This window comes from Mustelus asterias, unplaced genomic scaffold, assembly GCF_964213995.1.
Source record: "Mustelus asterias unplaced genomic scaffold, sMusAst1.hap1.1 HAP1_SCAFFOLD_1745, whole genome shotgun sequence".
In the NCBI taxonomy this organism is placed as follows: domain Eukaryota; kingdom Metazoa; phylum Chordata; class Chondrichthyes; order Carcharhiniformes; family Triakidae; genus Mustelus; species Mustelus asterias.
Genome location: NW_027591690.1, coordinates 60,001 through 78,147, shown reverse-complemented (window position 1 = coordinate 78,147; position 18,147 = coordinate 60,001). Strand labels below are relative to the sequence as shown.

The 18,147-nt window shown below is 50.7% G+C and overlaps 1 protein-coding gene across 1 annotated transcript in view; it reads right to left on the bottom strand.

The window, feature by feature from the left end:
• Positions 1–579: 579 nt before the first annotated feature.
• LOC144488657 (uncharacterized) overlaps positions 580–18,147 on the bottom strand; it is a 46,294-nt gene continuing 28,726 nt past the window's right edge. Inside the window, exons 5-12 of the mRNA XM_078206735.1 lie at positions 17,513–17,585; positions 15,780–15,974; positions 10,661–10,742; positions 10,350–10,460; positions 6,117–8,633; positions 4,348–4,566; positions 4,214–4,240; positions 580–714 (exon numbers count right to left, since the gene is read on the bottom strand). Of these exons, the coding sequence (XP_078062861.1) occupies positions 580–714; positions 4,214–4,240; positions 4,348–4,566; positions 6,117–8,633; positions 10,350–10,460; positions 10,661–10,742; positions 15,780–15,974; positions 17,513–17,585 (3,359 nt within the window). The remainder of the gene's footprint in view (positions 715–4,213; positions 4,241–4,347; positions 4,567–6,116; positions 8,634–10,349; positions 10,461–10,660; positions 10,743–15,779; positions 15,975–17,512; positions 17,586–18,147) is intronic.

Here is an 18,147-nt window from a genome sequence, read left to right as displayed (position 1 = left end):
AGGTGCTAAATTCTCCCTCAGTGTAACCCGAGCAGGCGTCGGGAGTGCGGCAGTGTTAATGAAAACCTACTTGTGACACTAATAATTAAACTTTAAACTGTTGGCACATCCCGAACCTGATGGCTGGCAGGAAAAGTTTTAGTTTATTAGTGACACAAGTAGGCTTACATCAACACTGCAATGAAGTTACTGTGAAAATCCCCCAGTTGCTGGGGCGAGGGGCTGAATGGCCTTCGTACGTAGGGCATGGTCGGGGAGTTTCACGTTTCTGAGCAGTTGGGAGAGGGAGGGGAGGGTTACCCTCCCGTCTAGATGAAAGAGACGTCATTTGGGCGGCACTTGGGTGGTTTATTTATTAGTGTCGTAAGTAGGCTTACATTAACACCGCAATGAAGTTACTGTGAGAATCCCCTAGTCGCCACACTCCTGTTCGGGTTACACTGAGGGAGAATTTAGCACCTAACCCGCACGTCTTTCGGACTGTTGGAGGAAACCGGAGCACCCGGAGGAAACCCACGCAGACACGGGGAGAAGGTGCAGACTCCGCACAGACAGTGACCCCAAGCCTGATTGTCTGTCTCACCTGGCAGATCGCATGGCCTGGCCTTTTTTATCATCCTCGCTGACCACCTTGGACGTTGTGACACTCACTTCCACTCCGTCCACCACAAACTTGCGTGTTTTCTTCAAGGTCTTCCTCAGGGTGGGTCTGTCCTGGAACAGAGAGCAGCCTGTTGATAAACCGTATGTACGGCTCACCCCTTCTGTCACCGTGACAATGAGTTACAGGGGTTCTCCCGAGCCTTCCCCCTACTCCGACGGGCTACCAGTACCTCTCCCTTCACTTCAGCTATGGTTTGAATCACAGAATCCCTACAGCGCAGAAGGAGGCCATTCGGCCCATCGAGTCTGCACCAACCACAATCCCACCCAGGCCCTACCCCCCTAATACCATGCATCTATCCTAGCTAGTCCCCCTGACACTAAGGGGCAATTTAGCATGGCAAATCCACCTAACCTGCACATCTTTGGACACTAAGGGGCAATTTAGCATGGCAAATCCACCTAACCTGCACATCTTTGGACACTAAGGGGCAATTTAGCATGGCAAATCCACCTAACCTAAACATCTTTGGACACTAAGGGACAATTTAGCATGGCCAATCCACCCAACCTACACATCTTTGGACACTAAGGGACAATTTAGCATGGCCAATCCACCTAACCTGCACATCTTTGGACACTAAGGGACAATTTAGCATGGCCAATCCACCTAACCTACACATCTTTGGACACTAAGGGACAATTTAGCATGGCCAGTCCACCCTAACCTGCACATCTTTGGACACTAAGGGGCCATTTAGCATGGCCAATTCATCTAACCTGCACATCTTTGGACACCAAGGAGCAATTTAGCATGGCCAATCCACCTAACCTACACATCTTTGGGAGGAAACCGGAGCACCCGGGGGAAACCCACGCAGACACGGGGAGAACGTGCAGACTCCACACAGACAGTGACCCGAGGCCAGGAATCGAACCCAGGTCCCTGTTGCTGTGAGGCAGCAGTGCTAACCACTGTGCCACAAATGATGATGAGGTTTATATTTAAACAAAGACTCTGATCTGAAATCCTGCATTTCCGTAACTCACCAAGGCCTCAGTTGGAAAGCTCAGCAGTTTGTTAAACAGATCATTTCACAGGATGTGAACTTCGCTGACGAGCCTCATATTTATTTCCCATCCCCAATTGCCCCTTGAGAAGCTGGTGGATGAGCCGCCTCCTTGATCCCGCTGCAGTCCCTGTGGTGTAGGTACACCCACGATGCTGTTACAGAGGGATTTTGACCCAGCGACAGTGAAGGAACAGTGATATATTTCGGGACGGTGAGTGGCTTGGAGGGGAGTTGCAGGTGGTGGTGTTCCCCATGTGTCAGCTGCCCTTGTCCTTCTCGGTGGTAGTGGTCGAAGCTTTGGACAAGCTGGTATGATGGGGTTATACTTTGTATCCGTGTGTCTTTATACACGCCTCTCTCAATGTAATATGCATCAGGTATTGTTCTGAGCAAGTAGCAGAACCAGAGAGGGGTGATATATGAAAGGGCACAGTCCCGAGGGCTCAGTATCCGTGACAGGGATACAACATCAAGTCGTGCAGGATTGGCCAAGGCAAAGGCTATAAGGTATCATCGATTATTTCCCTTTATTCAGGGATGACAGGCAGCTTGTGAGAATAAAGGGAGGGAATTCAATTTGTTGGGGACTCTGGAGAGTTGGGGAAATTGGAGAGTTGGGGAGTTTGGGGAGTTTGGGGAGCTTGGGGGAGCTTGGGGAGCTTGGGGGAGTTGGGGGAGTTGGGGGAGTTGGGGGAGTTGGGGGAGTTGGGGGAGTTGGGGGAGTTGGGGGAGATGGGGTGTCTGAGGAGTTTGGGGAGTTTGAGGAGATGAGGAGATGAGGAGATGAGGAGATGAGGAGATGAGGAGATGAGGAGATGAGGAGATGAGGAGATGAGGAGATGAGGAGATGAGGGAGTTTGGGGAGTTTGGGGAGTTTGAGGAGTTTGGGGAGTTGGGGAGTTTTGGGAGATGGGGGAGTTTGGGGAGTTTGGGGAGTTTGGGGTGTTTGGGGAGTTTGGGGAGTTTGGGGAGTTTGAGGAGCTTGGGGAGTTTGGGGAGTTTGGGGAGATGGGGAGATGGGGGAGTCGGGGGAGTCGGGGGAGTCGGGGGAGTCGGGGGAGTCGGGGGAGTCGGGGGAGTCGGGGAGATGGGGAGATGGGGAGATGGGGAGATGGGGTGTCTGAGGAGTTTGGGGAGTTTGAGGAGCTTGGGGAGTTTGAGGAGTTTGAGGAGCTTGGGGAGTTTGAGGAGCTTGGGGAGTTTGAGGAGTTTGAGGAGCTTGGGGAGTTTGAGGAGCTTGGGGAGTTTGAGGAGATGAGGAGATGAGGAGATGAGGAGTTTGGGGAGTTTGGGGAGTTTGAGGAGTTTGGGGAGTTTGAGGAGCTTGGGGAGTTTGAGGAGATGAGGAGATGAGGAGATGAGGAGTTTGGGGAGTTTGGGGAGTTTGAGGAGTTTGGGGAGTTTGAGGAGTTTGAGGAGTTTGAGGAGTTTGGGGAGTTTGGGGAGTTTGGGGAGTTTGGGGAGTTTGGGGAGTTGGGGAGTTTTGGGAGATGGGGAGTTTTGGGAGATGGGGGAGTTTGGGGAGTTGGGGTGTCTGAGGAGTTTGGGGAGTTTGGGGAGTTTGAGGAGCTTGGGGAGTTTGAGGAGTTTGGGGAGTTGGGGAGATGGGGGAGTTTGGGGAGTTGGGGAGATGGGGGAGTTTGGGGAGTTTGAGGAGTTTGAGGAGTTGGGGAGTTTTGGGAGTTTTGGGAGTTGGGGAGATGGGGGAGTTTGGGGAGTTGGGGGAGTTTGGAGCGTTGGGGAGTTGGGGAGTTGGGGAGTGTGGGGAGTGTGAGGAGTTTGGAGAGTTTGGAGAGTTTGGAGAGTTTGGAGAGTTTGGAGAGTTTGGAGAGTTTGGAGAGTTTGGAGAGTTTGGAGAGTTTGGAGAGTTTGGAGAGTTTGGAGAGTTTGGGGAGTTTGGGGAGTTTGGGGAGTTTGGGGAGTTTGGGGAGTTTGGGGAGTTTGGGGAGTTTGGGGAGTTTGGGGAGTTTGGGGAGTTTGGGGAGTTGGGGAGTTGGGGAGTTGGGGAGTTTGAGGAGTTTGAGTAATTTGGGGAGCTGGGGAGTTTGGGGAGTTGGGGAGTTGGGGAGTTTGGGGAATTTGGAGAGTTGCGCTGTTTGGAGAGTTGGGGAGTTGGGGAGTTTGGGGAGTTTGGGGAGTTTGGGGAGTTTGGGGAGTTTGAGGAGTTTGGGGAGTTTGGGGAGTTTGGGGAGTTTGGGGAGTTTGGGGAGTTTGGGGAGTTGGGGAGTTGGGGAGTTGGGGAGTTGGAAGATTTTGGAGAGTTGCGGAGTTGGGAGAATTGAGTGCCGGAGAGTTAAGAATCCAGAAAAAGTATTCCTATATCGATTTTCAGCATAACTGTGTCTTCAGACCAATAGCTGTTTAACGATGAAAACTCGAGCTTGAATGTTTGATGGACAACGGGTCTGTGTGTCAGCTTGAACCTGATACACTGGACTTCATTACCAATCATGGTGAACATTCTGGAAACATCTATTTGTGCGGGGGGGGAGACCGAAACGTGACATGATACCCAGGCAGATAAAAAAATTACTCACTTCTTCCTCAAACTCATCAAACTGCCTCTGGAATAAAAGAGTACCGGAAATCCAATGAGATGGTGACCAAGATTACAAAAGCAATGAGAAATGGCAAAAAAATTGAAATGTAGAACATTGTTAAATTGAGTTACCTGTTTGTCAAATACATCAGTGCAAACGGGGAGTCTGTTGGTTTCGAGGTCTTCGATGCCGTATAGATAGGAAGACCTTCTCTCTCCAGTCTCACTCCCCAGTGACTGTTGAATCATAGCAGGACTTCCAGTTGGAAGATGTTGCGTCTCCCCCTCCCCGATGGTCAGACCATTTGCCTCCAGTCTTTCTGCTTTTGTGGACACGGCTATTTCGGGAATCTGAATAAAATTCAAGCGCAGAATTTTTTGCTTTGTCCTTGCAAGTTTTCCTTCCTTTGACACCGCATTAGATCCCTCAGGCTGAACCCAACATCGGGCTTGGTGAGTGGGGAATTAGCTTACCCGTACTTCCTGGCTCATTGCTGGATTCATGGGGGAAGGGGCAAGCTTTATGATTTGGCCGCTGTTCCAACTGACACGGGCGGAGAGAATCCTAGAATCCCCACAGTACAGAGGAGGCCTTTAGGGCGGCATGGCGGATCGGTGGTTAACACTGCTGCCTCACAGCGCCAAGGACCTGGGTTCGATTCCCGGCTCGGGTCACTGTCTGTGTGGAGTCTGCACGTTCTCCCCGTGTCTGCATGGGTTTCCTCTGGGTGCTCCGGTTTCCTCCCACAGTCCGAAAGACGTGCTGGTTAGGTGCTAAATTCTCCCTCAGTGTAACCCGAACAGCCACCGGAGTGTGGCGACTAGGGGATTTCAGTGTTAATGACTAATAACTTGTGACTAATAAAATAAACTTTAAACCTCGGCCCATTGAGTCTGCACCGGCAACAATCCCACCCAGGCCCTGTCCCATAACCCCACGTATTTACTCTGCTAATACCCCTGACACTAAGAGGCAATTTAGCACGGCCAATCCACCTAACCCGCACAACTTTGGATACTAGGGGGCAATTTAGCATGGCCAATCCACCTAACCTACACGTTCGTGGACTATGGAGGAAACTGGAGCACCCGGAGGAAACCCACGCAGACACGGGGAGAACGTGCAGACTCCACACAGACAGTGACCCAAGCCGGGAATTGAACCCAGGTCCCTGGCGCTGTGAGGCAGCAGTGCCATTCACTGTGCCACCGTCTCGATGGTAAGGAAAGAAAGGCAGAAAGAGAGAAAGATGGACAAAAGACAGATAGAGAGGAAGGAGAGAGCCCATAGAATCCTTACAGTGCAGAAGGAGGCCATTCGGCCCATCGAGTCTGCACTGACCGCAATCCCACCCAGACCCTATCCCCACAACCCCACCCCACTAATCCCTCTAACCCACTCATCCCGGAACTCTGAGGTGCAATTTAGCATGGCCAATCAACCTAACACACACATCTTTCGGACTGTGGGAGGAAACTGGAGCACCCGGAGGAAACCAACGCAGACACGGGGAGAACGTGCAGACTCTGCACAGGCAGTGACCCGAGCCGGGAATTGAACCCGGGTCCTTGGAGCTGTGAGGTAGATTTGCATTTACACCTGCTCACAGCCACTGAATGGCTCAAGGTGTTTCACAATCATTTTTTTTATGGTCACTGTTTTATGGACTACATTCTGCACTCTCTCCTTTCTTTGTCCCCTATGTACTCTATGAACTGTATAGTGCGCAAGAAACAATACTTTTCACTGTATCCCAATGCATGTGACAACAGTAAATCAAATCAAATCAAAAACCTCTTCCAGTGCAGTACCGAGGGTGTGCTGCATTATTGGATGCAAGAGTAATGCAATTCTTGCCATCCACCATCAGCCCCATCCTTCCCATGAATTTCCAAATTACCTTTAGCTGAGGATCCGGAGAAGGTTGACCCTGCTGGCTGGGCGCATCTTCGCTGGGTGAGACATTGTCAATCTCGGTCTGTTCTCTTTGTCCGTGCTTCCCTTGTCCCCCCAACTCGTCTGATAATTCCCCCTCTTCCACGTGACTCTTCATGCATTCTTCTTCCTGTCCGCTCTCGGAAGATTCTTCTGAAGTCTTCGCCCTGTCATTGGGGCTGTTGTTCTCTGTGACTATAATCCCGGAAGATTCTATTGAAGTCTTCGACTCTTCATTGGGGCTGTTGTCCTCTGCGACTACGCCCCCGGAAGATTCTATTGAAGTCCTCACCTCCTCATCGGGACCATTGTCCTCTGTGACTATGCTCCCGGAAGGTTCTATTGAAGTCTTCGCCTCTTCATTGGGACTGTTGTCCTCTGTGACTAATGTCCCGGAAGGTTCTATTGAAGTCTTCGCCTCTTCATTGGGACTGTTGTCCTCTGTGACTACGGTCCCGGAAGGTTCTATTGAAGTCTTCGCCTCTTCATTGGGACTGTTGTCCTCTGTGACTACGGTCCCGGAAGGTTCTATTGAAGGCTTCGCCTCTTCATTGGGACTGTTGTCCTCTGTGACTACGGTCCCGGAAGGTTCTATTGAAGTCTTCGCCTCTTCATTGGGACTGTTGTCCTCTGTGACAACGGTCCCGGAAGGTTCTATTGAAGGCTTCGCCTCTTCATTGGGACTGTTGTCCTCTGTGACTACGGTCCCGGAAGGTTCTATTGAATTCTTCACCTCTTCATTGGGACTGTTGTCCTCTGTGACAATGCTCCCGGAAGGTTCTATTGAAGGCTTCGCCTCTTCATTGGGACCGCTGACCTCTTCAATGGAACCATCTCCGCTGAGGGGAGCGGCATCTTTCCCAAGGCCTGGCATGACTCCTTGCCCAGTTGTTTGCGAGTGCTTCGCCTCCCGTTCCCTTCCATCGTCCGCGACCAGGTCGATTAGTTCGCTGACAAGGCAGGTTACGACGGCAATGTCCTCGCTCCACTCGCGTCCACCTTCCTCCGCTTCGGTTAAAGGCTCAAGTCTCCACTCTGCGCTTCCCTCGCTGGTGGCTTGGGTATGGTCCGCGTTTGTCGCAGCGCCTGGCAGAATCGCCTCACCCTCGAGCGCTCCCGTCATGGGGGTGCCCTCATCTCCGTGAGCAACCTCCGTCTTCCCGACTGAGGACTCGATCCGGCCGGGAATCTCTACCGAGTGCCTTTCTGCCTCTCCGCACTGAAGGGATCCCGTCGAGTCTTCACCACTCCGCGTCCCTTCTGAAGCCGGCTCCCTGGGAATGTTGTCTGACTGATCCAGCGGGGGATTGGGCATTCCATCACTTGCATTCTCCAAATCCGATTCCTCTCCTGCTTGTCCCGTTGGAGATTCGACGCGTGCGGATGGCTCAGAATTTCCGTCAGTCCCAACATTCTCAGGTAGCCAGAGATGGCCTTGCAGGCAATTATTTTCGGTTGACTGAGAGTGAGAAATCGAGGATTCTTCCTTGAAATCCTGATCGTTGACTTGGAAATCTTGTATGACTTTCCTTTCTTTGGTATCCGTCGGGACTTCCCCTTCTCGATCGCAAGCATTCTGATCCAGCGCCATGGTTCCAACTTCCCCCGCGTGAAGGCAGCCGGCCCCTTCTTGTGTTGCTCCCATGTTGATATCGCTGAGTGTTTCGACAGGGAGTATTCCGGACGGAGGGTCCTCTGGAGTTGCCGCGTTTGTCTCTGCCGTTGCAGGATCGTCCAGCAATCCCGCCGTTTCTCTCCGTGGTTTTTCCGCCCCCCGGGACAGCTCGCTTTCTGCTTCTCCAAGTGACGGCACAGGCCTCTCTGTCTCTGCAGGACCCTCCCCTCCAGGAGGTGACGGGCCGGTGGGTTCGATCCTTAAGTCCCCATTCCTCAGTCTTGACTCTGGGCCGTCCTGTCCCAGGCTGGGCGCCGCGCTGGTCGGATCTCCAACCCCCGAGTGCGCCCCCCCTTCGAAATCAGCCCCCAATGCTTTATCCTTTGTCGGCTCAGATTCTGCACTGGGGGTGTGCGGTCTATCGCACTCTTGTTCCACCTCACTTTGCATGGCATCGTACATTCCCGCTTGCAATCCCGTTGACTCCTGTGGATTTATCCCCAGCTCGCCGCCCCGATTAGCAAGATCGGGTCCGGCGGCGACGGGGGTTTGCGAATGCATCTCTACGGCATTTTTGGCGCTCGCCTCACGAGGTACGCCGTCGACCACTGTCAACCCCTCGCTTTCCGGCGTTTCGCCCGCGCCCGTCACCGCTTGCACGTCCTCCATGTTGGCTGTGTTCTCCATTGATTCGTTCATGCTCGCTCTGTCATCGGCGGCTAGGCTTACGGTTGAGTCAAGGCCTCGGCCCTCATCAACAGACCCATCGGTTATCGACCCTTCCTCCGGACTGGCTGTGGTGAGGTCCATTGTCTGTGCCTCCTCTGCATTGAGCCCACGCACTGAGCACGGCGGGCACGAGAGAGCCTGGCAGGGAGAAGATAAACAGTGCGTGACTCTAACTGCAACCGAAAAAGTACAATGTCTGCCCATCAGACAATGAACTCTTGATGGGCATTGTTTACTGGAACCTTGTTTAACCACGGTAGCAAGGCTTCCATCGCTGCTGGCTTTTAAGCTTAAGTTAGAATCGGAGAATCCCTACAGTGCAGGAAGAGACCATTCGGCCCATCGAGCCTGCACCAACAACAATCCCACCCTATCCCTGTACCCCTGCATATTTATCCTGCTCACCTCCCTGACAGTAAGGGACAATTTAGCATGGCCAATTCACCTAACCCGCACGTCTTTGGACACTAAGGGAAAATTTAGCATGGCCAATCCACCTACCTGCACATCTTTGGACATGAAGGGACAATTTAGCATGGCCAATCCTCCTAACCTACACATCTTTGGACACTAAGGGACAATTTAGCTTGGCCAATACACCTAACCTGCACGTCTTTGGACACTGAGGGGCAATTTAGCATGGCCAATCCACCTAACTGGCGCATATTCAGACATTAAGGGACAATTTAGCCTGGCCAATCCACCTAACCTGCACATCTTTGGACACTAAGGGGCAATTTAGCATGGCCAATCCACCTGACCTGCACATCTTTGGACCATGGGAGGAAACCGGAGCACCCGGAGGAAACCCATGCAGACATTATCTTATCAGCATTATCTAAGCACTCGGAGGAACATGCAGATTCCACACAGTCACCCAAGGCCGGTATTGAACCCGGGTCCCTAGCGCTGTGAGGCAGCAGTGCTAAAAACTGTGCCACCGTGCCATCAGTGGAAGGTGATTCCATTGGAGCCAAATCCTGAAGGATTTTGACAGGGTAGACACTGAGGGGTTGCTAACACTGGTCGGGGCATCTAGAACAGGGAGGGTGGGTACAGTCTTAGGATAAGAAGGACAATCATTTCGGACTGAGATGCGGGGAAGTTTCTTCACTCAGAGGGTTGTGAGTCTTCGGAATTCTCTACCCTAGGGGGCTGTGCATGGTCCTTCGTTGAGAATATTTGAGGGAGAGAGATTTGTGGTCCTGCAGGCAATAAAGGGTTATGGGGAGCGGGTGGGAATGTGGAGCTGGGGAGAAGATCAGCCGTGATCGGATTCAATGGGCTAGCAGGCCCGATGGGCCAAACGGTCCAGTCCCGCTCCGATTCCTTACTTTTAGAAGCATCGAAACTAGAAGCAGGAGTAGGCCATTCAGCCCTTTGAGCCTGCTCTCTTTTGACAATGGTCACTCCAATGGGGGCGGCTCGGTGGCACAGTGGTTCGCACTGCTGCCTCACGGCACCAGGGACCCGGATTCGATTCCCGGCTTGGGTCACTGTCTGTGTGGAGTCTGCATCCTCTCCCCCCATGTCCGCGTGGGTTTCCTCCGGGTGCTCCGGTTTCCTCCCACAGTCTGAAAGACGTGCTGGTTAGGTGGATCGTCCATACTAAATTGCCCCTTAGTGTCCAAAACTGTGCGTGTTAGGTGAATTGGCCATGTTGAACTGCCGCTTAGTGTCCAAAGACATGCTGGTTAGGTGCTAAATTCTCCCTCAGTGTAACCCGAACAGGCGCCAGAGTGTGGCGACTGGGGGATTTTCACAGTAACTTCATTGCAGTGTTAATGTAAGCCTTACTTGTGACACTAATAAATAAACTAAAGAAACGAAATTAAACTCCTTCTGCCGCAGTACCTCCACTTGTTCTTCCTTGTCATCCTCAATCTCCTCCATCACCTCCGCCTTGGCCTCAGCAATCAGCTCTCTGATTGGCTTGTTGCTTGTTGCCGCAGTAACGAATGGGTGCTGAGAGAGAGGGGCAGAGGTGTTAATCGGACTGGGTGGTGAGTAGTTCTGGACAACAACCCCGCACTGACGTGGGATTTGAATGCTCGATCATCATGACAAAAAATAAACGGCTTGGCACACAGATGGCACAAGCCACGCCACCGTGGGATGTCTTCAGATAAGATTTAACCCAGAGGAAAGGGGACTAAAATAATCACCTGGAGTAGCTGCTTTGCGCACCACCGAACTTCGACATTTTTATCCAAGGCTTTACGTAGGAAATCTTTGAAATCCGGTGACCTGTGATTTCAACAAGCGAGGTGTTATTGGAAAGACATGGAGACATTTTTTTTTCCATCCCCGCTCGCAATTCCATCCTCGAGCTAGAGACGGGGTTCTCCCAAAAAAGTTCGAAGCGTCGAATTCGCGGGAAAACTGGAGTAATTCACGCTGTTTTTTTCGGAGGGAGTCCGCACTGGAATCTCCCACACCCTGTGCAACGCAGAGGCCAACCAGCCCGAATATCATTCGATTTCAGGGGTCGGGGCCGATTCACGCCAAGAGTTTGACAGTTCTGGAACTCTGCGCACGCGCAGTGGCTCCGAGCTATCAGCCTCCTGTTTGCAGGCCAGCTCGATCACTGGCCAGCCCGGGACCCCCCCGCAGTGCTGCATCCCCCCCCCCCCCACAAAACCGCCCCCCACGGCCCGATCGCGGCCCCCCCATCCATTCGTGGGCCAGCCCCGAATACCCCCCCCCTCCACCTCCCGTTCTGGTCCCTCCCGATCTCCATGCGCCTCCCCCCCCCGCCCCAATTCCTCCCCAACCCCCGGTTTCCAGCACGAATCAGACGGCACCGGATATCCGGGGATGGGAGGGAGATACAGCGGGAACGCATGCACGAATCCCGCAAATCGGCCGACACGCAATTCTCCTGGCCCGCCGCGTTAAAAGATTAGCGCGGCAAGATGGGAGAATTGCCCCCCCCACCCCCTCTCTCTCCTGCCAACAGTTGGAGATTAAGACAACCTTGGCGCTGCGTTTGACCCCACAAGGAGATTCTGACCTTGCATTAACACCGTCACCTGGAGCGTCCATTGCCGCCTCTGTAATATCGCCCGGGTCCACCCCCCTCACACCCCCCTTCCCCCACCTCCCCCCTCCTCAGTGCATCCACTGCTGGAACCCCTCACTCCTGCCTTCGTTACCTCGGGACAGCCACTATCGCGACACACCCCCGGCTGTTCTCCCACATCCTCCCCTCTGTGAACTCATCCAGAGCTCTGCTGCCCGTCTCTCAACACGCACCACGTCCACGTTCCCCTATCAACCCCCACCCCCCCCCCCCGCCCCCTCTGTGCTCGCTTACCAACTCTGGCACCCCAGTCAAGCAATGTCGCCATTTTAACATTCCCCTCCTTTTTTTCTAATCCTTTCCTGGTCTCATCTCTCCGTATCTCCTCCATCCCCCCACAATCCTCCGAGATCTCTGCGCTCCTCCAATTCTGGCCTCTTGAGCATCTCCCTTCAGAACTAATTTGTGCCAAATTTAATTGTTAAGCAATATCCCCAAAGACATACATCCTTCTTCACACCCAACTATATGAATGGATGCTAGATTTCGAAGCCTTTTAACCCCTCTGGACAGATACAGAAAGACACCTGCCTTCTGACTCCCAAAAAGCAGTTTCCATGGAAAAACAGATGCTCAAACAGCAGAACTTCCGAAAAACAGGCCTAGTTTCTGGCAGATCCCAGTCTCCAGACATCAGGGATTTTAATTGTTCCATCATTGGCGGCCATGCCTTCAAATGCCTGCAGCCCCGGGCTCTGGAATTCCCTCCCTAACCCTCTCCACCCCTCCTCCCTCTCCTCCTGTAAGACAGTCCTTAAGACTACCTCTTTGACCAAACTTTTCCCTGCTCTAATATCTCCTTATGTGGCTTGGTGTCATGTTTTGTTTCGTAATGCCACCCCCATTGAAGGTGTAATTGTGACGATACTGTGCCTTTTAGAAATGAATTTGGGTCATGTTTCTTGTGCAGGGTTTGTTTTAGCAGTTTCTTTTACTATCATAGAACATAGAACAGTACAGCACAGAATAGGCCCTTCAGCCCACGATGTTGTGCCGAGCTTTGTCTGAAACCCAGATCAAGCTATTTCCTCCCTATCATCCTGAAGTACTCCATGTGCCTATCCAATAGCTTCTTAAATGTTCCTAAAGTTTCTGACTCCACTATCCCTGCAGGCAGTCCATTCCACACCCCAACCACTTTCTGAGTAAAAAACCTACCTCGGACATCCTTCCTGTATCTCCCACCATGAACCCTATAGTTATGCCCCCTAGTTACCGCTCCATTCACCCGAGGAAATAGTCTTTGAATGTTCACTCTATCTATCCCCCTCATCGTCTTATAAACCTCTATCAAGTCTCCTCTCAACCTCCTCCGCTCCAAAGAGAAAAGCCCAAGTTCCCTCAACCTTTCCTCATAAGACCTACCCTCCAAACCAGGCAGCATCCTGGTAAATCTCCTTTGCACTCTTTCCAGTGTCTCCACATCCTTCTTGTAGTGAGGTGACCAGAACTGCACACAATATTCCAAATGTGGTCTCACCAAGGTCCTGTACAGTTGCAGCATAACCCCACAGCTCTTAAACTCAAACCCCCTGTTAATGAACGCCAACACACTATAGGCCTTCTTCACGGCTCTATCCACTTGAGTGGCAACCTTCAGAGATCTATGGATATGAATCCCAAGATCTCTCTGTTCCTCCACATTCTTCAGAACCCTACCTTTGACCCTGTAATCCACATTTAAATTTGTCCTACCAAAATAAATCACCTCGCATTTGTCAGGGTTAAACTCCATTTGCCATTTTTCAGCCGCTTTGTCTGTACCCGGCAGCCCTGTTGTTACTGCAGCAACATAATTGATCATAATTGCGAAAATGCTTGTTTTAATCTGGACTAATGCAGGGTTGTTATTTTAATGGTTCATCCTGGAGCTTTACAGAGTGGGGTGTGATTTTGTTGATTGACAAGTAAGGTCATGTGACTGGGTGGGTGAGGCTAGGCTCATGGACAAGAAACTCAGCTCAGTTGCGGTTTGGGAACTGCAGAGAGAAGAAATAGCAGCACTCTGAGCCCCATTTTACCAAAGCTTCCCGCCCGTTTTTGGGCGCGGAATCGCGGTCAAGTTGGGCGTCGGGCCTAAGCCGCGATCCGCACCCGATTCCCAGCAGATCGCGGCTTTGCCGACACCCGATTCGGGCGGCCCGCCGATTTAAATGCATTTGCATGCATTTAAATCGACTTAATGAACCGCGCGCCCAACTCTACCCCCAAATCCCACTTTACCGTAAAATAGGGCCCTCTGTCTCTCTGAAGTCTGGAGACCGGGATCTGCCAGACACTCGGAGGCAAATCTTCCCGTTCCGTCTGCCACAGGAATCGTAGCGGGCGGGAGATGGACCATAGAAAGGTCCGTTGACCTTGGGTGGTTTCCCGGTTACAGGGCGTGTCCTGCCCTAAAGTCAATTTCTCGGAAGTTCTGCTGTTTGAGGATATATCCTTCTCTGGAAACTGCTGTATGGGAGTCAGAAGGCAGGTGTCTGTCTGTATCTGTCCAGAGGAGTTAAAAGGCTGGAAATCTAGCCACCATGTGAGAATATCTGTTTCTGGCACTAATTGGTTCTACTACTACCTCTGGCAGCTTGTTCCAGACACTCACCACCCTCTGTGTGAAAAGATTGCCCCTCTGGACACTTTTGTATCTCCCCCCTCTCCCTCTCACCTTAAACCTATGCCCTCTAGTTTTAGACTCCCCTACCTTTGGGAAAAGATATTGACTATCTACCTTGTCTATGCCCCTCATTATTTTATAGACCTCTATAAGATCACCCTTCAGCCTCCTACGCTCCAGAGAAAAAAGTCCCAGTCTATTCAGCCTCTCCTTATAACCAATCCATCAAGTCCCGGTAGCATCCTAGTAAATCTTTTCTGCACTCTTTCTAGTTTAATAATATCCTTTCTATAAAAGGGTGACCAGAACTGTACACAGTATTCCAAGTGTGGCCTTACCAATGTCTTGTACAACTTAAACAAGACGTCCCAACCCCTGTATTCAATGTTCTGACCAATGAAACGAAGCATTCCAAATACCTTCTTCACCATTCTGTCCACTTTCAAGGAGCTATGAACCTGCACCCTAGATCTCTTTGTTCTATAACTCTCCTCAGCGCCCTACCATTAACTGAGTAAGTCCTGCCCTAGTTCAATCTACCAAAATGCATCACCCTGCATTTATCTAAATTAAACTCCATCTGCCATTCGTCAGCGCACTGGCCCAATTGATCAAGATCCCGTTGCAATCCTAGATAACCTTCTTTACTGTCCACTATGCCACCAATCTTGGTGTCATCTGCAAACTTACTAACTATGCCCCCTATATTCTCATCCAAATCATTAATATAAATGACCAATAACAGTGGGCCCAGCACTGATCCCTGAGGCACACTGCTGGTCACAGGCCTCCAGTTTGAAAAACAACTCTCTACAACCACCCTCTGTCTTCTGACATCAAGCCAATTTTGTATCCATTTGGCTACCTCACCCTGGATCCCGTGAAATTTAACCTTATGCAACAACCTACCATGCGGTACCTTGTCAAAGGCCTTGCTAAAGTCCATGTAGACAACATTAACTGCACTGCCCTCATCTACCTTCTTGGTTACCCATTCAAAAAACTCAATCAAATTTGTGAGACACGCTTTTCAACTCACAAAGCCATGCTGACTGTCCCTAATCAGTCCTTGCATCTCTAAATGCCTGTAGATCCTGTCTCTCAAAATACCTTCAACAACTTACCCACCACAGATGTGAGGCTCATTGGCCTGCAGTTCCCAGGCTTTTCCCTGCAGCCCTTTTCAAATAAAGGCACAACATTTGCCACCGTCCAATCTTCAGGCACCTCACCTGTGACTATCGATGATTCAAATATCTCGGTCGGAGGATTTCCTCCCTAGCCTCCCACAGTGTCCTGGGATACACTTCATCAGGTCCCAGGGATTTATCTACCTTGATGCGCTTTAAGACTTCCAGCACCTCCTTCTCTGTAATATGTACACTCCTCAAGACATTACTATTTATTTCCCCAAGTTCCCTAGCATCCATGCTTTTCTCAACAGTGAATACTGATGAGAAATATTAATTTAGGATATCACCCATCTTGTGGATCCGCACATAGATGATCTTGTTGAGCTTTAAGAGGTCATGTGACAATAATAAATCAAATCAAACCAAATGGAAAGGAAGAAAGGAGATGTAAATCTGAGTACCAGCGGGAAGGGTGGGATAGACCTGGAGAGGGAGCCTTTGTGATCTTCAGGAGCACCCTCATTGGGTTGAGCTCATGGTGAGGTGGTTCCATCTCAGCCAGTTCGATCAGCGTGATCCCCAGCGACCAGACGTCCGCCTTGTGGTCGTAGGGAGCATCTTTCGAGGTTTCGCAGCGGACAACCTCCGGGGCCATCCTACACGACAAGAAGACAAAGTGAGAGGACAAAGTGCTGCCGGTGTACAGTCAAAAACAACACCATATTCCACAACGGGGGATTCTCACTGTAACTTCATTGCAGTGTTAATGTCAGCCTACTTGTGGCACGAAGAAATGAACTAAAACATTTTGTGCAAAGGCCTCCGAGTTCTTTCCCAACACGGTAAAGGGTTGAACACTGACGAGGGTCACAAACATGGCGAACTAAATAAAACCACCGCCCCCCCTGCCCCCCCACCCCCGGCCTGCCTCCGCCCGGCTTGGGTCACTGTCTGTGCGGAGTCTGCACGTTCTCCCTGTGTCTGTGTGGCTTTCCTCCGGGTGCTCCGGTTTCCTCCCACAGTCCAAAGATGTGCAGGTTAGGTGGATTGGCCATGCTAAAGTGCCCCTTAGTGTCCAAAGATGTGTAGGTTAGGTGGATTGGCCATGCTAAATTGCCCCTTAGTGTCCAAAGATGTGCAGGTTAGGGCGATTGGCCATGCTAAATTGCCCCTTAGTGTCCAAAGATGTGTAGGTTAGATGGATTGGCCATGCTAAATTGCCCCTTAGTGTCCAAAGATGTGCAGGTTAGATGGATTGGCCATGCTAAATTGCCCCTTAGTGTCCAAAGATGTGTAGGTTAGATGGATTGGCCATGTTAAATTGCCCCTTAGTGTCCAAAGATGTGCAGGTCAAGTGGATTGGCCATGCTAAATTGCCCCTTAGTGTCCAAAGATGTCTAGGTTAGATGGATTAACCATGGTAAATGTCAGGATTACAGGATTAGGACGAGGGAAAGGGTTGAGGTGAAATACTCTGTCAGAGGGTCGGTGCAGGCTCAATGGGCTGAATGGCCTCCTTCTGCACTTTAGGGTTTCCTTGATTTAGGTTTTGGACATATGAACCAAGCTCCCCAACTGTGGAATAATAAATATTGACAGAGACACCCACAAACAATTGTGGTCCAATCAGGCCCCTTGTTTTATCAGTGTTTCTTTATATACAGAACCAACGCTTCACGTTCTGGAGGAAGCTGCACAAAGTTGTTCAATTCTAGAAACAGGCCGAGGATCGTAAATGCTGGTAGATGTGATTCTGTGACTGGGTAGCATGTGAGCAATCTTAAGTGCGCTCATAGCTATGCCAACAACCAAAGCGAGTCGAGCTCATAACGTGGCTTATTTATACACGCTCAAAGTAACATGCATTCATACACAAGCGACTATTCCTCTGCAAACAAAAGGAATATGCTCAAGCCGTGCGATTTTCTTTGAACTCCCCAGGATCCAATTGTTCCCTGTTGTTTTCTCCATGGCAATGCCTTGACCAATCAGCGCTGACCTGCCAACCAATCAGCCTACTCTCCTCCTGCAGTATAAATCGCGGCGACTCTTTGAAATTTGGCATTCTTGTGTTTGTCCTGATGCATGTAAGGTGAAATGCTGCCACAAGATCTTTGCCGTGATACAGGGAGAACGTTTTGAGGAACGGATGAAAGGTAGACTCCATGCTTTCTCGGAAAGGAGTGATACCTACCAATAAGGTGTCCCGATGAAAGATGCTCGCCGTTGGATGGTGTGAGTGTTCTTTGCAGATACTCCAAAGTCAGCTGGAAGAGAGAAAGCCATGGATTAATTGTGACGATACTGAGCCATTAATCTTAATCATGTTCCTTTGTAGGGTTTTGTCGGCACCGTGTTGTCTGTGACAGGTGTCTCAAATTGTCACTGAAGCAGTATAATTGATATCAAGCTGATGTTAATCTGGACTAGTGCAGTGTCCTGGGGTTTTATGGTCCTTTGAAAATTGTTGAGAGGAGCTTGATTGAAGATAATTGACAGGTCAGGTGATATGCCTGGGGACAGCCTTTTTTACAGAACATTCCAAGTTTTTAGTTTCACTTCCTCAGTCATCGAGATTTACAGCATATAAACAGGCCCTTCGGCCCAACTTGTCCATACCACCCAGTTTTTACCACTAAGCTAGTCCCAATTGCCCGCGTTTGGCCCATATCCCTCTCACCCATCTTACCCATGTAACTGTCTAGACGCTTTTTAAATTGTACCCGTCTCTACTATTGCCTCTGGCAGCTCGTTCCAGACACTCACCACCCTCTGTGTGAAAAAAATTGCCCCTCTGGACACTTTTGTATCTCTCCCCTCTCACCTTAA